The sequence below is a fragment of the Emys orbicularis genome, chromosome 1 (assembly GCF_028017835.1).
Source record: "Emys orbicularis isolate rEmyOrb1 chromosome 1, rEmyOrb1.hap1, whole genome shotgun sequence".
NCBI classification, from domain to species: Eukaryota; Metazoa; Chordata; order Testudines; family Emydidae; genus Emys; species Emys orbicularis.
The window spans coordinates 260,628,981-260,652,464 of record NC_088683.1 but is presented as its reverse complement, the minus strand read 5'-3'; the positions used below and the strand labels follow the sequence as shown (position 1 = coordinate 260,652,464).

Below are 23,484 nucleotides of genomic sequence, written 5' to 3'. Positions count from 1 at the left end.
ATTTTAATAGGTATGGGTTTCCCTAGCAACAACAAATAACTCATAATTTCTACTTATCGGCAAAGCAGTTTTGAGCAAGAAACTTACAAACGCAGGCACCCAGACTCAAGCTGAGCTATTCACATTCCTCCGCCCCCCCCCCCCCAGTCCTTGTTAGTAACACAAGGCAGCTGCCGTTGTTCTGTCTGCCTGAGCCAAGGCCAGATTGGCTGCAAGTTATGTCAAATCCATGTCTCTCATAACACAGAGGCTCTTAGAAATGTGCCACAAAGTTTGGGTGCTTCACCATAGCAGGGAAAAAGTAGAAGAATTGCCACCAAGAGCTGTGAAATCTCTTTTGGAGATTGGTTTAAGCCTTGAGTATTGATTCGCTTGACATCAGTGAGTGCTGAGGGTACTTATCAGTTTCCAGTATTGGATCCATAGTGATACATTAAATAAAACTGCCATTAGTAGCCAACCAGCCTGCTACATAGAATAATATCTGGGAAGTGTACATCCTACCACAAGATTTTGGAGTACCCCTTTTTGAAATGTCTAGTTCTTCTGTCACCAGTGCTTAAGGCAGTGAGGTCAATAATGATGGCTGTTTTCTCACCAATTTCTGAATTAGAGAATCAACACACCTACTCTTCTATTTAAATAAAGAAATAAACCCTCACAGCACTGTTTGGCATATTGCAGTAAAAAAGCAGCCAACATCTGACAATGAAAAATGGGAAAACATATTTTCACATTTGTTAAGAATGTATTTATTGTTTCATTAGACCTTAAGCCATAGTTCTTATTTTGTGAAATCTTATTGCTTTCAGCAGTCTATCCTCTCAGAAAGAACTGCATATTCAGTGAAGTTTCCAGGGCCTTATTTGTTCATACTTGATTTAATATTTGTTGTCAATCACTTCTTTTTGTTGAATGTTCAGAAGTTAAAAAAAATTAATCCTGGATACTGCTGTGAGTTGTTACCCTTAGCCTGTTGTCACTGCTCTAAATGGCTCTAAAATTCATTATTAATGTCTGTCATGTTCAACCATTAGCTGGCAGAAATCTTTGATCATCTTTGAAGAAAAATGTGGCAATCGAGCAAGTCTAGTCTTTAATAAAAAAAATCACTAACACCTTTATAGACGTACAACATCCAAGAGATGTCATATAATACCCTATATATCATTGATCTGAATCGAGAAATACCGTAAATTGTTTTCAAGTTTGTTGTTTTGACAGTAACTGCAAAGAAATCTTTTTGTAATCTCACACCCGGACAAAAATGAAGAGTTATAACATATTATAACTTTATTTCTTATCAGGCTTTTCAGACAAAAATATATTGCAAAAGGCTTCATAGAGTTAAATAAGGCAGAGTTATGTTATATATGAATCAATGGTGTACATACATCATGGGAAATGTCATGACTATTAAGCAACAACTGCTACATCCTTTAACAGAGAAAGTTCTGCACTTTCCAGTGCTTAACTCTTCTTGTCCTCACGTTCAGCGAGTGGAATTGTGGTTTTGCTGACGAGAAGGTAGTGAAGACTACTTCTGCCTTCTTCTCTCCTCATATATCCATGCAGTACTAGCTACACTCTGTGTTTATATGCAGAGATGGACAAAAGTGCAAAATTTAGTCCAAATATGTTGTAAATGTAACCCACTAGTGAGTGTGAGTTACAGGGCCCCTTCTGTGCTCATCCACAGAGGATGTGAGGTGCTACAGCCGCCAGTTACAGAGCTTTAGCTCAGGCTGTATGTTTTAGCTCTGGAGTTCGCCAGGTTCAATCCATGGTGTGTTGGCGAAGAGGGCACTCATCCACACAAACACTGAATCCAAAACTCAGTGTTTGAGTCTAAGCTTTTGATCCAGTCCATTATGTAGAAATGCATTGCAGACAACGGAGGCAAACTTGAATTATTTCTTCTTCTTCTTCTCCTTCTTGTTATTCTTATTCTTCTCCTTCTGTCATTATTATTATTATTATTATTTATTTTAATTACTGTAGGGCCTAGGAGTCCTAGTCATGGGCTAGGACCCCTTGTGCTAGGTGCTGTACAAACACAGAGCAAAAAAACCGCCCCTGCCCCAAGGAGCTTACAATCTAAGTATAAGACAAGGGACAGCAAATGGATACAAGCAGATGGGGATGTACAAGTAAACACTGAGACAGTATTTGTCAGCATGGTATGTAAGAGACTCTGCACACCAGCAGCCTAACTATTGTCAAATTGTTTATAGGCAAAGAAGAATTTTGAGGAGGGCTTTAAAGGTGGCTAATGAGGTAGCTTTGTGGACATTGATGGGGAGTTCCTCCCAAAAGTGTGTGGAGAAGCATGGGAGAAAGCATATAGGGTCTTATTTGGAAATTTACTAAGTGAGCAGTGAAGGAAGGCATTATGAACCGATTAGAGGTAAGCATCAGCAGTGAATGAGAGATGATAGGCAGGGTAAGGATTGACCTTGAAAGTGAATACAAGCAGTTTGATGCAGTGGAGAAGGGGGAGCCAATGCAGGAATTCAAAGAGGGGGTAACATAGTCAAAGCAATGGGCTAGGAAAATGATCTTTGCAGCAGAATTCTGAATGGATATGATCAGAGCAAGATTGGATTTGTCAAGGCCAAAGAGAAAGACATAAAAATGGCCATATTCGGTCAGAACAATGGTCCATCTAACCTAGTATCCTATCTTCCAATAGTGGCCAGTGCTAGATGCTTTCGAGGAAATTAACAGAACAGGGCAATTTATCAAGTGATAAGTCCCCTGCCATCCAGTCCCAGCTTCTGGTAGTTAGAAGCTTAGGGACACTCAGAGTATGGTGTTGCGTCCCTGATCATCTTGGCTCACAGCCATTGATGGACCTATCCTTCATGAGCTTATCTAATTCTTTTTTTGAACCCACGTATACTTTTGGACTTCACAACATCCTGTGGCAATGAGTTCCACATGTTGATTATGCACTGTGTGAAGACGTAGTTTCTTACATTTGTTTTGAATCTGCTGCCTAGAATTTCATCAGGTGACCCCTAGTTTGTACGTTATGTGAAGGGGTAAATAACACTTCCCTATTCACTTTCTCCACAATGTTCATGATTTTATAGACCTCTATCATATACCCACTTAGGCGTCTCTTTTCTAAAATGAATAGTCCCAGTCTTTCTAATCTCACCTCGTATGAAAGCTGTTCCGTACCCCTAATCATTTTTGTTGCCCTTCTCTGCCTTTATTGCCTTTCCAATTCTAATATATCTTTTTTTGAGATGGGGTGACCTGAACTGCACACAGTATTCAAGGTGTGGGTTTACCATGGATTTATGTAGTGGCATTATGATATTTTCTATCTTATTATCTATCCCTTTCCTCGTAGTTCCTAACCAGTCTAGTAACAGAGACACGAGATGATGAGAGATGTTATAAAGAAAGACTCAGCAAGATTTACACGTAGCCTGGATATGTGGACCTAGAGAAATGTCCAAGTCAAAGATGACACACAGGTTATGGATTGTAGCTAAATTAAAGTGTCTGGTTGGATTTTTGATGACATAAAAAGAAAATCAATGGGAATGAAAATGGGATCCATTTAGTTGGGTTACCTTTGAAGGGTTCCTTTGAAACAACAAGATGGAAGTGATCAATTAAGTAGCAAGGAAGAAGCATCCAGTTAAAAAGAAAAGAAGAAAAAGAAAGGTTTAAAAAATGAATAAATGGCAATGAAAAAATGAATGAATTCCACTTTGAAGAGATAAGGATTTTTAAGTCGATGTACAGTATTTTTATGCCATTTACATTGAAGTCATTTGCAGGAAATGATCCATTTACCTTACTCTGATAGAGAAACAAGACAGTTGTTGTCCTGAAAAATATATTTCCCTCAAGAACTGGGTAATATGAACTATGAGCACATTACTGACGTTTTAAAAAATCACTACATACCCAAACAAATATTCTAGCTGGGATAAGTTTTACCCCAGCAGAAACAAGAAGGAAACTGTTTATCTGATATTATGTCCACACACTGACATTTTGGTGACCACCTGCAGGAGGCCCTTAGGATAGGACCATTTTATATTGGCATCAAAAATCCAGCTTTGAGTAAAGTGGCTGAGAAAGGACCTTAATCTGGAAGGAGCAATGTATATTGCATTGGTGTTTGGGTTCACCTTGAGAAACGTGATAGATTTGTGAGGACACTTCATGTGAAGGGAGGAGGGCCCTAATCACAGACAGGAAAACAACAGAAGTTGCTGCATACAGCAAGACCTCAACAAATTGCAGGGAATCCATGTTTCAATTGTTTGGGAATATCACATCGACCAAGCATTGTTTTTTCAGTAGGCCAGAGTTCATGAGCTGTGGTAAGAAAGAATATGCACCTCATGGAACTGGCTCATGGCTACAGAGTACACATTGACTAGACATTCTTACAATATCTTGGTTTAAGTCCAGCCACCAGACATAACTTCTAGTCAAACTACTCATTTTCATTTAATTCAATGAGCATGTTAGCTTTTATACTTATAACTCATAGTAAGTAATAATTCTCCATTATCAACTCGATTTTTTCCCTAAGAGTCAAGAACAATTTGGCCCAACATTTTTGTAATTGTCACATGCTTTCCCTCTTTCTGATATTCTTTGTACCTGGTCAGGGAATACAGCCTGGCAATCATACAAATAAATATAGACTTGGATCTTCTGGTTTTATTGCTGGGCTCATCACAGCCCTAATATTCCTGGAATTTACACATCACTCCCCCCCCCCCCCCCCCCACACACACACACACACACACACACAACACAGTGTCATTGTTTGACCACTGAAAAGACTTTCACCCAGTATGGAAGCTCTCTGGGTCTAATGATCTAGGTTATTGTGGTCATGGACACATTGATATGTCATTATGAGATAAAGGTTCAAAAGGGCTGAACACCAGCCTCCATTCTTGCAGATACCATTTACCCCTGCAAAAATTAATTGCGGAACCCAGTCTGAGTACTTGCCCCACTGAGTACCTGATCCGCACCCAGAAATTGGGTTGTAGGATGAGACTATAGGTGTAAAATATAGGTGCAAAAAAGCATCCTAAAAATTATCCTTTTGAAAACTATGTTCCTTTATATCAGGAGCCAGATCCTCAGTGATGCTCCATTGAATCAGTGGCACTTTTTGCCTGATCTATTGATTGTGTATTGTTTATATTGATTACTCAGGAATTCCCAGTTAAGACTCTAAGCTTTGGTAGGTTCTTATCCCAAAATAAGGCCCAGTTTTATTAGAATTATTGTTCAGTTGGGAACCCTGTCGTGCACGGTTGCAAAACTCACACTTAGGAAATCCTTCTATATTTGTAATAGTTTTATTAACAGTGTTAGCAAAGTTACAAACACTCCAACCCAGCAAGATAGATAGAAATAAGACAGAATGAGCATTTGACCATCCATATACTCACCACAGAAGTACCTGGAGTGTTAGTCATTATTTTCATTATCATCCTCTTCTTCCTCGTCACCATCATTCTGGCAGCTCCCAAGAGTTATATCTCCCAAGGCACACAGGCCGGGATACAACTTTTATAATGTTACGCTGATGCCACTATGCTTAATGCATTATTCAGTAGGGGGTTTCATCCCCTTGTCTTTTTTTGTATTTCCTTACCCTCAGGTACCCTTCTCCCATAGATAGCATCGACGTCAATTAGTTGCCATGGTATTCTTGTGGTCGGACATCTGCTGATGTTCCTAATTTTAAAATATCTCAAGCTGGTATAAACTAGCATTTTGTGGTTACCTATCAGCAGTTTAGTCATTACAGCATTCTATCTTGCTCTATCTTATGATATAGGGTTAGGCCGAGTTAGCTGCTTATGCTAAGGCTTCTCATGCCTTGATTAGTTTGGCTAAGCTATTGCCTGTGGCCTCTATCCTCATTGCTTTACAGCCTATACCTATGCCAGACCTAGACAATACCTGTACCCATAGGCTACAAGCTGTCCTGCTTGACACTATATGATGGGCCCACATAGCCATACAGCAGCCCTTTTACCTGAGAAATAAAGAGGAAATATGTCAAAAGCAACACCACCTTTTCAGTGGCTTGAATTTCTATTATCCTCACATGTCACAAATGAACTCTGTATCACCCCAGCTATAACATAAACGTTCTAGAATGAAAAAATGAATGATATCCATGACTTGGATAGTTAAAATTTCTTCTGACGTCTTGGATGTTGTGGTTTATATTCCAAACTACGAATGTTCTTTGTAAAGGGCATCATAGGGCAGGGAATGCGTTTATGTTGGACTGGGATGTGGAAGATAAAGTTAATCAGAAAGAGCAAGAACATATGCAGGTGACAATTATGAGTATTTACTTTGAGCGAGATTGCACCTTGCACTTACACGGGTGTAGAGTAGGGGAGAGGTGCCCAAGAAGTTTTTTTATTTCTTCTCCATCCTCCCACCTTCTGCAACCCATGTAAGGGCCAGGAAGAACTGCATATCCTGGTTTCAGAGAGACTGCTCCATCCATACTCCCTTGGGGACATGCAGTGCCCAAAAGGAAATAAGAGGGAGCCATGACATGGCACATATAGGGGAATATGCTGCAACCTGTATAGGGCATGCACCCCTTTTATACCTTAGGAGGTCATTTGGTCAATATGATGTTATCATTCTCTCTGAGGCAAATTGCTTTTCAGTGCCTGTTTCCAAAAGTGTGTATGTGTGCTTGTGTTAACAATACATTCTGTGCTTTTTTATCCAATTTTCCAATAAAATATTTAAGGCAACGTGGTAGCCTCCTGCTAACAAATGAGAACAAAAAAAAGTGAAGCCAACTAGTGAAATTGATTAGTATATTTTTATTATCCATCATGGATGTAATGCAGAAAGTATACAGACAAATGACTGAAAAATCGGATCTGTCTGTCACTGAGTTCATTGGAATTGCAGAGCCTCTTGGGATCAGACATGGTGTGAACACAGCCAGAACAAGAAAATTATTAATATTAAAATTATTTTATGATTTAGAGTTTGATCCCTCATGATGCTGAATGCTTTCACTACTCATTTTAGTCCCAGTATAGAAGGAATTAACTGAGTAGTAGTTACAGAGAGAGAGATTAACATTAAAGCAATACAGTCCAGAAAAGGATGAAAAAAGAAATTCAAACACGTTTTCTTCAGAAGCAAAATTATGTTGTTTTCCAAAATAAATCAAGCTAGTTACCTAGTTGTTTAGTCAAATAAATTTTATCCATAAAAAAGAACAAACGTACTTCCATATTAAAGTTTTAACACTTCCAAAGTACCAGTAAGAAAATGAAATAGAGACTCTTTATTGTGTAAAATTGTTAGAAGATACAACTTGACATAAAATTGTACTGGTAGAGAGGCTTTGTCTTAAATTTATATTTTTACTAATTGTGTTCCTGTGAAACATCACTTGTCTGAAAACTTTTGACACCAGAGACTTGATTATTTCTTTTATACCAAACAACAGATACCAACTCAACCACTTTATCTGTGAGTTTTTGATGCAGTAAGAGTCGCCACTCGCTGTACTACAGTTGACCAAATCCATTTTGAGCAAACAATCTTATTATGTGCTTTCACTAGTCAGAGACCAATTTATACTTAAATGTACACTTTTGAAAATATATATACAAATATATTTAAAATAAAATATTTGGATCATTCATTGATATTTGAACAATGAATTGTGAATTTCACTAGTGACAAGGGATCTGATCCAATACTCACTGATGTCAAAGAGAGTCTTTTTATTAACTTGGATGGGAGTTGAATCAGACCCAAGGCCATAACAGCTGGAAACAGGGAAGAATAGTTAATTTCTGAAATTAGGACAGGACATGGGATTTGCCGTGTTGGAACTGGCCTCTAGTAGTGACCAATACTTGGTGCTTGAAAGGAAAGAGAAACTTGCCATAATGCACCCAGACATCTATGAAATGGTGTTCATGTGTGGTAGTATTCCTTCCTGCTCCTTACAGCAATCATTTATTCTCAGAAGTATATCATCTTGTTATCCCTATTTTAGACGGCATAAATAGGAAGTTTGTTACTGTTCAGAAGATTATTCAGTGCTTTTAAATATCCAGCTATGTTATGACTTCCTGTGATAGTGATTTATACAGTATTTGTTCTAAATCTAGCTGAGTATGTCTGGTGTATGAAAATAATGGCGGAAAACATTCTTATGTGATTTGATAACATGCAGTTTAAACATAAAGGGACAGATTTTGCTCTCATTCACAAGAAGGTGAATACAGTCTGTATTAATTATGCCCCTGATTCTCCTCTCACATTGGAGTTAAACTGGTATAACGCCAATGACCCTTCCAAAATTATTCCAGATTTATACCAGCGTAAGTATCTGGCCTCAAGCATTTGGCAGTTATTCATGCCTTTTCAATAAATAAATTTATCATTTATGATTTTAAATTATGAGGAATCTTGTATATTACGAAATATGTTGTTCCAATGAAACCATTGAAAGTCATCATCAGTTTGTGGGAATGATTAACTTAGATCACTTTTCTGATGTAGATCCAATATCAAGTTACTGAGTCCAAGGGGACAGTGTTTAAAAAATGCATGTCCCAAAATTCACAAGAGAATTGTATGATTCAGCTTGGGTCCCAGTGGCACACTTCTATTTGAAATGGAATGAAGAAACATGTAAACTCATTTATCATAGCTGATCTCTGCTCCCCGCTGTGATCTTAAATTACCAATGGTGGGTTCCCAGTGAAACACAGATTAACATATTGATTTGATTTATTTAACGGGGATTTTAACATACCCTTGTTATCTTGGGGGGGGGAGGATTTTTACTTCTGTTTAACTTTAAATGCAGGGTTTTTTATTATTTAACCCATAGTCTGGTTCCTATTTTCCAGGTTAGTGACACCTGGGCAAGAAGGACAAGACCTAGTTCTTGGAGAGGTTGCAGTGGGTTCCGCAGCTAAGGCTGAGATTGGGTTTCTGGAAGTAGATAGCAGAAGGATTTGTCAGCTGGAGGAGGATTTGGGGAAATGTATCTGGAGAAAAGAGTTTGAAACCAAGAACTATGAGCAATTGAAAGGAGGTCAAGTATAGATAACAGACGGGAGGGTATTACAGCCTGGATTTAGTCAGATCAGGACACACATGAGGTTTGCAGGCAGATCTGGCAGTTGGAGAGAGATTCAGGGCACTAAGGGTATGTCTATGCTGCAATTAAAAACCCTGTGTCAGCTGACTCGGGCTTGCAGGGCTCAGGCTAAGGGTTTGTTTAATTGCTGTGTAGACGTTCAGACTTGGGCTACAGCCCAGACTCTAGGACCCTGCGAGGTGGGAGGGTCCCAGAGCTCAGGCTGCAGCCTAAGCCTGATCGTAATTAAACAGCCCCTTTGTCCAAACCCCATGGACGCAAGTCAGCTGGCACGGGCCAGCCGCAGGTGTCTAATTGCCATGTAGACATACCCTAAGGAGGGGAATTGGAGGATGGTGAAGGAGAAGGAGTTGGAAACAGGTGCTTGTGAGAGAGAGGCATGACATGCAAGATTAAACCACAAGTTATTCAGCTCACTAGTAATCACTTACATAGTAGGGAGAATAATTCCTTTAGGAATAATAATTTCTGCAGGAATTACTCAGTGAAATCCTGTGGCCTGTGTTACTCAGGAAGTCAGACTAGATGATTGCAGTGGTCCCTTCTGGCTTTAAATCTAGGAAATCTCTGTCAGGGCAATTCAGCTTTTTAAGAGTTAATTATAATTTCTTACTATAAAACATGTTAAGTTTCTTTTGTGAGTAGCTTTAAAAACTAATCAGATTGTAAGGAGGGGGAAAAAGCCACCCTTAGATACTTCTGCTATTTAATCTCCCTTGTGGCTTCCATTATGTGAGTTTGACTTTATTAATAATGTAAAATACTCATGGAGGAAGAACAAAACTATGGTAATTGCCAGAATCTGCTGATGGTTAGTTTAAAGCAACACCGTGGTAGATAAAGTCATTAAATGAACATAATCGGCAATATATTTACAGAAGCAAAATAAGCGGTAGTTACTATATACAAATGTCTATGGAGCACAGTTTTACAGTCAATATTTACCATAGAAACTACACTGTGGCAAAATGCCAGTTTCTGTAATGGTTATGTATGTTAATTAATGAATTTTACTAGCACCATACAAAAATTACTGAAATTAAATTTGCATTTCAGAGTACTGAGCTGTTATTATTTGGGCACGTAGAATTATTTGTCTGTTTTAATTTCCATAAATGTCATTAAATGCCTCCTTCAGGTGAATAGTCAATAGAAAAAACAGTACAATGACAAATGACCAACAAATTGATTTACATACTGTGTGAATTATTTAACAAAAACTGAATTCTTCCAAAGAGAGAGTGACCCAAAAAAACCTGAATTTTGTTAAATGAATTTTTAAAAAACAGAATTACATAAATGAACAAAATTGAGCTTAATAGACATTTATGTTTATTATGGAGGCACTGGCCATGGGTTTATAGTTAAGGCTGCATTGAGTTTGAGACTTAAAGCAGGGATTCAACCTCTTTGTTATTTATGGATAATAAAACTTATCCCTAATATTAAAGCACTTGGTCTTTGATTACAGAATCAAGTAACTGATCATTTACATGTAAATCTATAAATTACTTTGAGTTAAAATTAATTTTAAATGGGTCCTTTAAAAATGTTTGCCCTCTGTGGCACCTTTATTATTTTTGTTTTGTTCCAAATGATCTTAATGATAGAATAACAGAATCTTCCACATAGTTAAAACTCACTAAAATCTTGTGTGTAGACTACCATTTGAAGATTATAATTAAGATAAATTATCAAGTGTTGTTATAATTGCTAGTCATGATTATAGATAGACAGAACCAAGTCACTAGTTCTGGTCATTCTTAATTAAGGCCCTTTTGCTGTCATAGGAACACAGTCACTCATCACCCTTCCTCTACATCTACTTTGCGTGCTACAATTCTATTGGTTGTAATGAGTCGGTGAGATAAGAGAGACTGGACTTGTGTTAAGATTTCTCATTGGTGGATGACTTGGCCACAGCTATTACTGCTTCTTAAAAGTTGTTGGGCTGCATGCTAGTTTGGGCATGAATGCTTGAAAGGATCTTCTTGGCACTACCGTCTTGGCTTCACTGTACAGGGAAGCAGCACTGCCAAGGGAACTGAGTTCAGGAGTGAAGGGTGAGTTTTAATGGACAAAAAGATTGGGACTCAGGGACTGGGAATCCTTCCCCCAGATCTCACTCTTCATGTACCATTTGTCTCCTTAACACAGTCCCCTTCCACAAACACAGCCCTGCTCCTCTCCAGGCCTATAAGTATCCTTGTTTTCCTCTTCCTCTACCTTTCCTCTCCCTCCCCCCTCCCCCACATCCCCACTCTCAACTCCCAGCTCTCTCTGTGAAAATGCAAAGTAGGTTTTCAAAGGGCCCAAGAGACTAGGTTGCCAAACTCCCATTGAGCATTGAGTTTCAATGGGAGTTGGGTGCTTAACTCCTTAGCTCGTGTTTAAAATCCCAGTCTAAACTTGATACAGTCTCTCTCCTGCCAATAGATACACCAGGCTTTCTTGGTTCAATTTTCATGACAAGCTCTATACTTATACACAATAATAAGGTCTTACCCATTCCCTATGTCCTCTTCTGCTTGTCCTTAGCAAAATATGTATTCTGTCATCACTGAGAAGCACAGCTTGCATTTTTAATATTATGCTACAGACTAAGAATCATTCACAGAAATGGTTCAGTAAATCTCTCTATATAATGAATAAACTTGAGAAAATTGTTAGCTTTTCATAAGTCAATTCATGAACAGAAAAGAGGAAAATGTATCCACTAGATTATTCTCTTAGTTGTTCACCCAAATCTAAGTATATTAACGAACCCATATAAAGATTTAATGTTTCTTGTGTATTTTCCTCACTTCTTGTTGCATTGCTTGTTTGTCTATACACGTTAAAATACTAATACTTTCCAGACTACTAGCCAAATAGTTATTTAGAAGGGTGTATGTATACATGTTTCAGTCTCCCAATGGTTAATAAAAATAAAAATAAAAACAACTAAAAAAAGATTTGAGAAAGATACGTGTACAATTTTTAAATGGCCAAACAGATTTTTTTTCAGATCTGGTTAACAAAAAAATAAAATAAAAAAGATGTATATCCATTTGCAACCTGGACCAAATTTTTATGTCCATTGTAAAATGAAAAATGGGGTATATAATGAAAATGCTGACACAACGTTAACTACAAGTGGTGCCAGTATCATAAAGCTTCCACATTTCTACATGCTATAAATAGTATGCATTTGTCAATTTCTTTGTGCAGTCAGATTGTACTTACTTTTCACCCTGCACCTGTGTGCCTTTGTTTCTCAGTTACAGAATAGCAACAAAGCCTTCTCAATTCAAACACTTCTATGTATCTTTCAAAGATGAAAATTCCTTACTATTTCATTAAAGTAATGCCATAAAATGTAATCATTTTAACACACCTGATAGCACCTTAGGAGGAGTTTTTAAAGGATCTGTTTTGACATTAAATACATTTAACTCTCACCATTTATGTACAACTTTATTTATTTATTGAAGCTCTTTAAATGAAAGCTTTTAGCTGACATTCTAATTCAACTTCCTCTTCAAATGTATTAGCACCTGTCATAGTATTATGCTCAACGCTGGTCTAAAACCCTTTGGGCCCTCTTTACCTTCCTCAGTCCTTAAAATGGGACCTTATGTGATATAGCAGAACTGCTTGTTATTGTCTTCAGAGATATGAATGGTAACAGTAAAAAAAATAAAATGTACCCTGTCTTGTCAATTTGAGTTTTGACCATGATCCAAAGCCCATCAACGTCAATAGGAATTAGCCCTTATGTGAATATCACTTCCAATCCTGTGCTACAGTGATACCAACTCCTGCATCTATATGACCTACACCAGGGGTCGGCAACCTCTGGCACGCGGCTCGCCAGGGTAAGCACCCTGGCGGGCCGGGCCAGTTTGTTTACCTGCCGCGTCCGCAGGTTCGGCCGTTCGCAGCTCCCACTGGCCGTGGTTTGCCGCTCCAGGCTAATGGGGGCTGCGGGAAGCTGCGGCCAGCACATCCCTCGGCTCGCACCGCTTCCCGCAGCCCCCACTGGCCGGAGCGGCGGACCGCGGCCAGTGGGAGCCACGATCGGCCAAACCTGCGGACGCGGCAGGTAAATAAACCGTGTGCCAAACGTTGCCAACCCCTGACCTACACCAAGTTCCAAATGTGCTGCTTTTCTCCCAATACACCCATCCCCACAGAAAATGGAAGGTAAATTTGAGTACCTCAAAGGGTTGGCAATATCCTTTTAACAATATATGTTGAGCATTTTATTTTCCAGTAAATTACCTGGATTCAATCTTTAGCTGGTTTTCTGGAGTATGTGAGAGTGGAGGAAGGTGTAGTCTCAGTAACACTGAGACAAAAAGTTTATTGAGTTTATAGTGTTATCTAAAAAGTCCTCTAGTTAATTCGGGTAACTTTGCTGTTCTGGCTAGCGTCTTCCAGCATGGATAGGGCATAACTTTTAAAAAAACATTGTTGAAAGCTCCTCTTTAGCCAGGTAGTTGTTTGCTTTTTCCCCCAGAACGTTATGAATAGACTTGGAAGGCTTAGATTTTTGTCAGTAAATGTTGGTAAACGTTGATTTCACCGAACACACACAAACAGATTAAAAGAATATGTCCTTAGGTAATAATTGAAATTTACAAATAGGCAAAGAAAAATGCTGCCAAGAACTTATTAGAGTTTAATTTAAGGATATTTACTTTGTATATTTTGACATATGATGTTAGAACAGAAGATGATAAGAATGGCCATTCTGGGTCAGACCAATGGTCCACCTAGCCAAGTATCCTGTCTTCTGACAGTGGCCAGGGCCAGCTGCATCAGTGGGAATGAACAGAATCAGGCAATTTATTGAGTGATTCATCCCCTGTTGTCCAGTCCCAGCTTCTAGGAGTCAGAGGTTTAGGGACACCCAAAGCATGGGGTTGCGGATTGCCATTGATGGGTCTATTGATTGTCATTGATGGGTCTATCATCCATGAACTTATCTGATTTTTTTTGTAATCCACTTATACCTTTGGCCTTCACAATATCCCCTGGCAATGAGTTCCACAGGTTGACTGTGCGTGGTGTGAAAAAGTACTTTCTTATGTCTGTTTTAAACCTGCTGCTTGTTAATTGCATTGGGTGACCTCTGGTTCGTGTGTTACGTGAAGTTGTAAATAACACTTCCTTATTCACTTTTCCCACACCATTTATGATTGTATAGACTTCTATCACATCGCCCCTTAGTTGTCTCTTTTCTAAAATGAATAGTCCCCGTTTTTTTAATCTCTCCTCATATGGAAGCTGTTCCATATCCCTAATCATTTTTGTTGCCTTTCTCTGTACTTTTTCCAATTCTAGTATATCTTTTTTGAGATGGGGTGACCACAACAGCACGCAGTATTCAAGGTGTGGGCATAATATGGATTTATGTGGTGGCACAGCGATATTTTCTATTTTATTATCTATCCCTTTCCTAATGATTCTTAACATTGTGTTAGCTTGTTTGACTGCTGCTGCACATTGAGCAGATATTTTCAGGGAACTTTCCACAGTGACTCCCAGATCTCTTTCTTGTGAGGTAACAGCTAATTTAGACCCCATCATTTTGTATGTATAGTTGGGATTTTGTTTTTCCAATGTGCATTATCAACATTGAATTTCTGCCATTTTATTGTCCAATCACCCAGTTTTGTGAGATTCCTTTGTAACTCTTTATAGTCAGCTTTGGTCTAAACTATCTTGAGTAATTTTGTATCATCTGGAAACTTTGCCACCTCACTGTTTATCCCTTTTCCCAGATCATTTATGAATATGTTGAACAGCAGTGGTCTCAGTACAAATCCTTGGGGGACCCCTCTATTTACCTCTCTCCACTGTGAAAACTGACCACTTATTCCTACCCTTCATTTCCTATCTTTTAAACAGTTACTGATCCATGAGTGTACCTTCTCTCTTAACCCATGACTGCCTACTTTGCTTAAGAGCCTTTGGTGAGGGACCTTGTCAAAGGCTTTCTGAAAGTCCAAATTCACTATATCCACTGGATCACTCTTATGCTAGTTGACAGTTTGTGTTTAAACTATTATAAAGCTTTCACTTTATATATCTCAGTGTCTACTGTCTCTAAATAATTGTCTGACCCTTCATAATTTCCCACAACTATGAACATTTAAATAGATAAAAATAGGGGGGGAAATGCTTAAAACCCATAATTTTGCTCAACTGTGAAAATTTAAATATATATTAAAAATTAAAAATGCTTAAAAATGAGCATCAACATTACCCGTCACAAAAATTTTGTTAATCTAATTCTGTAAAGCCTAGTTATGAAGCATAGGCAAAATCCTGAGGTCCTTACACAGATCATAGACAAGTAAACCTTTTGCTGATGCTCACGAGAGTTGGGACTGAGTAAAATCTGAGATTAAATTGATATTATAGTTATAGCTGATTTATGCCTAATATGATTGAGAGAGATTATAAGGCTAATACGTATCTATGACAAGTAGTATTACGGATCACCAAGGAACTAAGCAGATTACATGTAGTTCTTCAGGCACCTATGATTAGGGGCAAATCCTGCTCCCTGGGCAGCTGCAGAGGGCCAGGACTGCAGAAGAGCTGCTGTGAGCATAGCTATATCGCCTGATAACATCTTAAAGACAAGTGCTTAAAAATATGGTCCATTTCCCAGTGTGGACAGGCCTAAATATTTTGCATGTATTGCTGGCTCATGTATACAGTGTTTTTTCAAAGTTTCTCGCTGCGTCAGGATGTAAACTTGAGTTCTGTAACTCTCAAATTGGACATTCTTGGGAGGCAGATGCCAAGGCATGTCTATTTCTATATTATAAATTGTTTGATTTTCTTTTATTTCCAGTGTAAAATATCTATTTTTAAAGCTTAAGGTGAGAAGTGTCTTTGGGAGAGACATATACTTCTTACGAATAGAAGAGAGATGGCAAGTGTCTCTCCCATTTCAAATATAGCATGAAGAGTATCACCTTCACCTCCAGTAGATCATCTCAATACATTCCCTACATAACAAGGTGCCCTTGCTATAAGTGGGTGCATCTCCATTGGTTTTATAGAGAGTTGCACATTGTTTGCAACAGGCTGAATTTGTCCCAAGGTGATATGCTTTGCCATTTGGGGAGGAAGAACTACCATTTCCACACACACTTGTAGATCTATAGATTCACATCAGGATGGGGCACTAATTTACCCAGAATGATTGGTGATATTTGATGCTACCTGAATCTAATCCAACTGATACCGTCTCACCCCCTTTTAGCAGGCTCAGTAAATAGCATCACTAGGGTGTAAAACAACAGATTAACAAAACTTTAGCATCCAGAATTTATCAGTGTGAAAGATTGCATCTAGGTAGCAATGAGCTACAAAACAGTAATGCATTGAAATGTAACTTTAAGCCTAAAACTGTTGGGGGGGAGGGTGTCAAAGGGGGGACTCTTGCTGTTCTATACATCAAAACTTCTGAGGACTGTTTGCTTTATGTATAGTAAAGGTTCTGTGCCACCTATCTGTTCAGCTGAGTACAATGAAATGAGAGCAGTAGCCAGCTCCTCACCATCTAGAAAGACTTGAGCTTGGTCACATTGAAGCAGTTTTAGAATTTCCATTCATGATGTGAGGATAAGCTTTTAATCTCCTCCTGTGTGTGTGTACTCAGCAAAAATTGATAGAATCTGTAGAGTGGGGAGTAGTTACCTCATAGCACAGGGTTATTCAATATAACAATATCAATTATGAGTCCAATTCATGGCTATATTTCGAAAGTCATTATTTGTACAATGCCATGTATGTGCATGAGTGCTTTACAGACCAACAAAACACATGGGGCCTGATTCTACTTCTCATTTCCACTGATGTAAACCTCTGGTAACTCCACTCCAGGCTACGGAGTCAGCCTCATTTTCTCTGCCTGGTCCAATGACTATTTATATATTTTACCCGAAGTGGAACAACTTCAATAGGAGATAGCGAGGGAGCCCCACCCCATAGCACTCACCTGGGATATGGAAGATCTGAGTTCAAGTCCCTGCTCCAAATCAGGCAGCATGAGGATTTGAACCTGGTCTCTAACGTCCTGGGTCAGTGTTCTAACAACTGGCCTTTGAATAAAAGAGGTGTGGAGGAGCACTGGCACCACTAACTCCTCATTTTATCCAGGTTAGTTGGATCAGGCCTTGCAAGCAAGATAGGCAGGGAATGCTTAATTTGTGAATTCTGCCAAGGTTTAGGTGTGTGCACTGGCAGAAATTTAGGCATCTCCAATGTTTGGCTACAGCTAAGTGGAAGTTCTGAGGATCTCAGTGGCACATAAATGTTGGACTTAGTGGCAGGTAGTTAGGCACTTACATCTCTTTGTGGATCTAGCAGCAGGCCAAGAGTTCCTGTACTGAAAAGCATTCAGTGTAAGCTTTATGATTTTACATTACCAATATAATTAACTGTAGATGCATTCTTCTTTTCTTTCCCTTCTTATTAACAGGTTATCCACCAGCTCAGACTTTCAGAGAACGAGAGCGCTGCACTGCAGGAACTCCTGGACTGGAGGCGAAAGCTGTGTGAAGAGAGAGGAGACTGGCAGAAAATCCTGCACAACACTGAGCAAAGAATCACAGCTCCTCCCCCACCTCCCTGTAAAAAGCCAACTCTGCTGAAGAAGGCAGAAGATACACCCTGCAACAGACTGTCTTCAGGGATCTGGGATACCACTATGTGATTTCAATTTGTTTGTTTGTGGAGTATTAGAAGTAAAACCATCTAATGATTTCAATCTGCAGAGTCAGCAGGTTTCTGCCCCTGCAATGCATGCAGGATTTTCTACAAACATCCATTCAAGAGCACAGGAAGCAGGAGTTACATAGATCTGTTGTGTGTGTGTGTGTGTGCGTGTGTATATATGTGTGTTTATTTCCTTTTTTATATATGGAGACAAACTGCACTATAAGTACATAGTTTAAAAATACAAGATAGTTACCTACTGCTCTCCCATGGACAATGAACAAATTCTGTGTTAAGTGAGTGAGGATAGGGAGACGTAATTGGCAAACAATTTGGAGAGATTGGGGAAGTTTGTGTGCACACTGTACAGCTGTTTTATATAGTACAATAATATGATGTTTCTTGTATCTCAATGAATGGTTTTATTATATTACCTATACATATATAATAGTTCTTTGTAGATGTCTGTGTTTTATTGGAATTGCAAACATGATAATTATTTACATGTTTATTACTGGTATTTTACAACTTTATGCAATTGGTGCTGTTGTTCTTTCTTCAGAATACAGGTAATAAATACAGTACTGGTATTTTTTTTTCATGGTTTATCCTTAATAATGTACCTAAAGTTTCCACACTGCGGTGGTGTTCCAGCACTGGCAATGTCAACCTTAGCGTCAGATCTTGAAACCCTTGCAAATGTGCCAGTGATGGTTAATGCTGTTCACATTCAAGAATTAGAGAGCTCTGCTTCTTTATTATGCCCCTATGTTTCTGAATGAGTGGACTGTGAATATATGTAATTTCATCTCAAAACTTATTTCTTCCTGGGTTATGTGAAATAATGATGTACTCATTTAATCTGTAAGTCTGGTTATAATTCATAGCTGATTATGTATAAAGTAAGGAGTCAGTGGAAAGATACATAATAGTAACTAGATATGAAAGTACAACTTTGATTTACTGATCTAAGCCACAAGGCTTCATGGAGATGGGTGTATCAAAGGATTATGTCCCTATAGTGGTACAAAGCATGGTTCATTTATACCTTAGATTTCATGTAATAAAATGGTCTCAGATATTGGAGATTCTGGTTGGAGAACATGAGTTCTCTGAGCAATGATACTAATATGAGAATAACATGCTGATGGAAAATAGTTTGCTACTGTATGGCAGTCTCTGAAATATTTATTTGCCATTAAAATGGCATAATTTATATATCAACACACACATATATAAAAAACTTATTTTGTCAGGGGCTGCTTGCTTTAGGTCCTTGGCCTATCTAAAGCTAATGTGAGGCACTCTTCCTGGTGGCCTGCCTCTCTCACCCCTATGAGGGAGATAGGGGAAAAGGGATATATATATAATATATATAATATATATATATTATATATATATTAAACTAACATTTTAAAATTTAAGCTAAGTTAAAAATTGGTCTGTGGCTGGAGGTGTTTTGACCAGCAGTTTTTAACTTGGCTGTGAGGGGAAATGCTTTTCTTTCCACTTGACAGAAATTTCAGATTAGCTGAGAAGCTAAAATGCAATCCCATGTTTGTTTTTGTTTGGTATGGGCTTTTTGGGAAGGAGCTCTTAAAATTGTCCCCCTAAGCCCCAGCCTGTTGTCCAGCTGCCTAGGCAGAACTAAGTCTTCTGTATTGCTAGAGCAGGGGTCGGCAACATTTGGCACGCAGCTCGCCAGGGTAAGCACCCTAGCGGGCCGGGCCAGTTTATTTACCTGCTGACGCGGCAGGTTCGGCAGATCGTGGCCCCCACTCGCCGCAGTTCGCCATCCCGGGCCAATGGGGGCGGCGGGAAGCGGCACGGGCGAGGGATGTGCTGGCCGCGGCTTCCCGCCACCCCCATTGGCCTGGAACGGTGAACCGCGGCCAGTGGGGGCCGCGATCGGCCGAACCTGCCATGTCAGCAGGTAAATAAACTGGCCCGGCCCTCCAGGGAACTTACCCTGGCAAGCTGCGTGCCAAACGTTGCCGACCCCTGTACTAGAGATTCAAACATTCAGGATAATCAAGGAAGGGTAGGGACTGCAATTATCTCTGAGGCCAGTTCTGTGTGGACTATACTGTAATACTTAGCTGGGCCTATTTACCCCAGCTGAGGATGTTGCTCATGAGGGGATGTGGCAATGACATGCAACCACAGAGCAATTATGCCAAAACCAGGATTATAATGCAGAAATCCATGTTTTTTGGCTCCTTGCTCAAATTACTAAGGCTTATTGCCCCTCTGATATGTCCTTCACATACATATGCCTGAAACTCTATCCATACTATCAACGTTTTAAGACAGGAAAATACATTTATTGAATGTAATTCAAAATGGGGTTGCATAGTTTATGTCCACATAACACCATTTACAAACCTAGCTAAAAGCTGTCTTAGAGCTGTGGTCAATCTCTACAAAAGAAGCAGAGACAGGATCAAAGCAACACTCTTCACTCTTGAAGAATTGTATAACAAGCTAATACAGTGCCTGGAAAATGAAAATATGCTAGCCTAGTGTTATAAACTGTTTCACTGATACAGTTACATTTGAGAAATTGATACAAAACTGATGTAATCATTCTGCTATTGTACACAGGGTAATAGAAGCATATTTCTGCATTTCTATTGGATGCAGAAGGTTCTTGATTTCATTTTCAGGATATGAAGTCAGAAATGTAGCTTCTGGGATTCCCCCTTAAAGCATGTAAAACTGCAAAACAAACAACAAATAATATGGAGATATTTTGATTGATAGTGAGCCCAGTATCAACAATGAACAGCTTTTAATGTTGGAAGGCTATCAGACTATGAATTTAAAATACAATAAAAACATGTTTAGAAGATTTCTCTAATTGCATTAAGATACTCCAGAGTGTGAATTATAATATAATAATTTACACCTACTGTGTCCAGTGGTCCCTTGGCCTTTGGCCTCATGCCTAACAATGCAGTTGGTGTGAAATTATTAGACCATAATTCACACCCTACCGTGTCTTATTGCTTAAATAACCACATCCCCAGAGGTGTCTTAAAACTAATATTAAAGTTTATATTATGGATTAAAATATGTTTACAGAGCTGGAAAAACATACTATTGACATTTTGAAATGTCGAGAAGTAGTTTTAGCAGAACTGTATGGTGCCTGTAAATTAATCTCCCCTGTGGAATATGCACCAGCCAATTAGAATGTTTTTTGAGCGTTTGTAGTTCTCTCTTGTACTTTACAAGTAGCTTAGACAAAAAAAGCATTGTGAGTTCAACATTCTAAAGGGATAGATTGAACTCTGTGAACATTCTTGTGCCACCAGTTTCCAGTGAACAATCTGAAATACACTTTATACTGCAATAAAGGAAGTTCAGGAAACTCTGGTTATCATCAGATAATCACATCTCCACATTGTGCCTTATTGCTTAATTGTTTTATGTTTGAAACAAACTGAACTTCATGCAAATTGTCAACTGGTACAGTACATAATGCTAAGAATTAGACACATGCTTTACAGCTTATGAAGTTCCCAGCGTTGGTCTAAAGTCAACAAGAGTGAATGAAAACAAACAAATAAATAATGAAAAAAAACCCTATTGGCATGAGAGAATTTTTAAAGCTTATGAACCATTCCTCTTTGTTCATGAAATAGTATGTAGTGCTTCTTTATTTTCTATAGCTACAGTCCTAGTATGGATTAAAAGCAATACCTTGTTTCCACTTTTTAAAATTGGATGTAGATGTCCAGAAAAATACATGCACAAATCTTTTACAAAAGAACTGTGTATAGAATGAAATGATAAGCCTTTTAAAACTTTGTATTTTTTTACAAAACAATAACATTATTGTTGAATAAGTGAATTAAATTCTCCCTTCTTTGCCAGTGATCCTTTTAATGTCTTCAAAGAGGTTCACTAATGTTCATTAATAAGTTTATTACATTGCAGGTCTTTTGTGTGTAGGACAAAGAATTTCATTAACTAGCTGAGAAAACATAATAGAGTGTAGTGTAGTACTGCAGTGATAGTAATAGCCAGATTCAGTTTTTAATTCTGCTCTATTCAGGTCCCCAATAATCACCTTATTTTCCTCTCGGTAAAGCTTGCTAATATCTGAAATGTTCTGAGAAGCCTAAAATAAGTTTTCTCATTTGCCTGTTAAATCTTAAATTCCAATAATTAAACTCTGTACCTACTAGTCATAAGAACATAAGAACAGCCATACTGGGTCAGATCAAAGGTACCCAGTATCCTGTCTTCCAACAGTGTCCAATGCCAGGTGCCCCAGAGGGAATGAAGAGAACAGGTAATCATCAAGTGATCCATCCCCTGTCACTCATTCCCAGTTTCTGGCAAAAAGAGGCTAGGGACACCATCCCTACCCATCCTGGCTAATAGCCATTGATGGACCTATCCTCTATGAATTTATCTAGTTCTTTTTTGAACCATGTCATAGTCTTGGCCTTCACAACATCCTCTGGCAAGGAATTCCACAGTTTGACTGTGCATTGTGTAAAAAATACTTCCTTTTGTTTGTTTTAAACCTGCTGCCTATTAATTTCATTTGGTGGCCCCTAGTTCTTGTGTTCTGAGAAGGAGTAAATAACACTTCCTTATTTACTTTCTCCACACCAGTTATGATTTTATAGACCTCTATCATATCACCCCTTAGTCATCTCTTTTCCAAGCTGAAAAGTCCCAGTCTTATTAATCTCTCCTCAAAACGCAGCCATTCCATACCCCTAATCATTTTTGTTGCCCTTTTCTGAACTTTTTCCAAGTTCAATATATCTTTTTTTTTAGATGTGGCGACCACATCTGCACACAGTATTCAAGATGAGGGCATACCATGGATTTATATAGAGGCAATATGATATTTTCTGTCTTATTATCTATCCCTTTCTTAATGATTCCCAACATTGTGTTAGCTTTTTTGACTGCCGCTGCACTTTGAGTGGATGTTTTCAGAGAACTATCCACAATGACTTCAAGATCTCTCTCTTGAGTGGTAACAGCTAATTTAGACCCCATAATTTTATATGTATAGTTGGGATTATGTTTTCCAATGTGCATTACTTTGCATTTATCAACATTGAATTTCATCTGCCATTTTGTTGCGCAGTCACCCAGTTTTGAGAGATCCTTTTGTAGCTCTTCGCAGTCTGCCTGGGACTTAACTATCTTGAGTAGTTTTGTATTATCTGCAAATTTTGCCACCTCTCTGTTTACCCCTTTTCCAGATTTATGAATACGTTGAATAGGACTGGGCCCAATATAGACCCCTGGGGGACACCACTCTTTACCTCTCTCCATTCTGAAAACTGACCATTTATTTCTACCCTTTGTTTCCTATCTTTTAACCAGTTACCAATCCATGAGAGAACTTTCCCTCTTATCCCATGACTGCTTACTTTGCTTAAGAGCCTTTGGTGAGGGACCTTGTCAAAGGCTTTCTGAAAATCTAAATACACTATATCCACTGGATCCCCCTTGTCCGCATGCTTTTTGACCCCCTCAAAGAAGGGAGCCCTTTTTAAAAATTGGCATCACAATAGCTATCCTCCAGTCATTTGGTACAGAAGCTGATTTAAATGATAGGT

At 38.7% G+C, this 23,484-nt stretch overlaps 1 protein-coding gene across 1 annotated transcript in view; it reads left to right on the top strand.

Annotated features, from left to right (window-relative positions):
* Positions 1–17,888, top strand: part of MYO16 (myosin XVI) — a 468,353-nt gene extending 450,465 nt beyond the window's left edge. Inside the window, exon 34 of the mRNA XM_065418712.1 lies at positions 17,655–17,888. Within this exon, the coding sequence (XP_065274784.1) occupies positions 17,655–17,888 (234 nt within the window). The remainder of the gene's footprint in view (positions 1–17,654) is intronic.
* Positions 17,889–23,484: the final 5,596 nt, after the last annotated feature.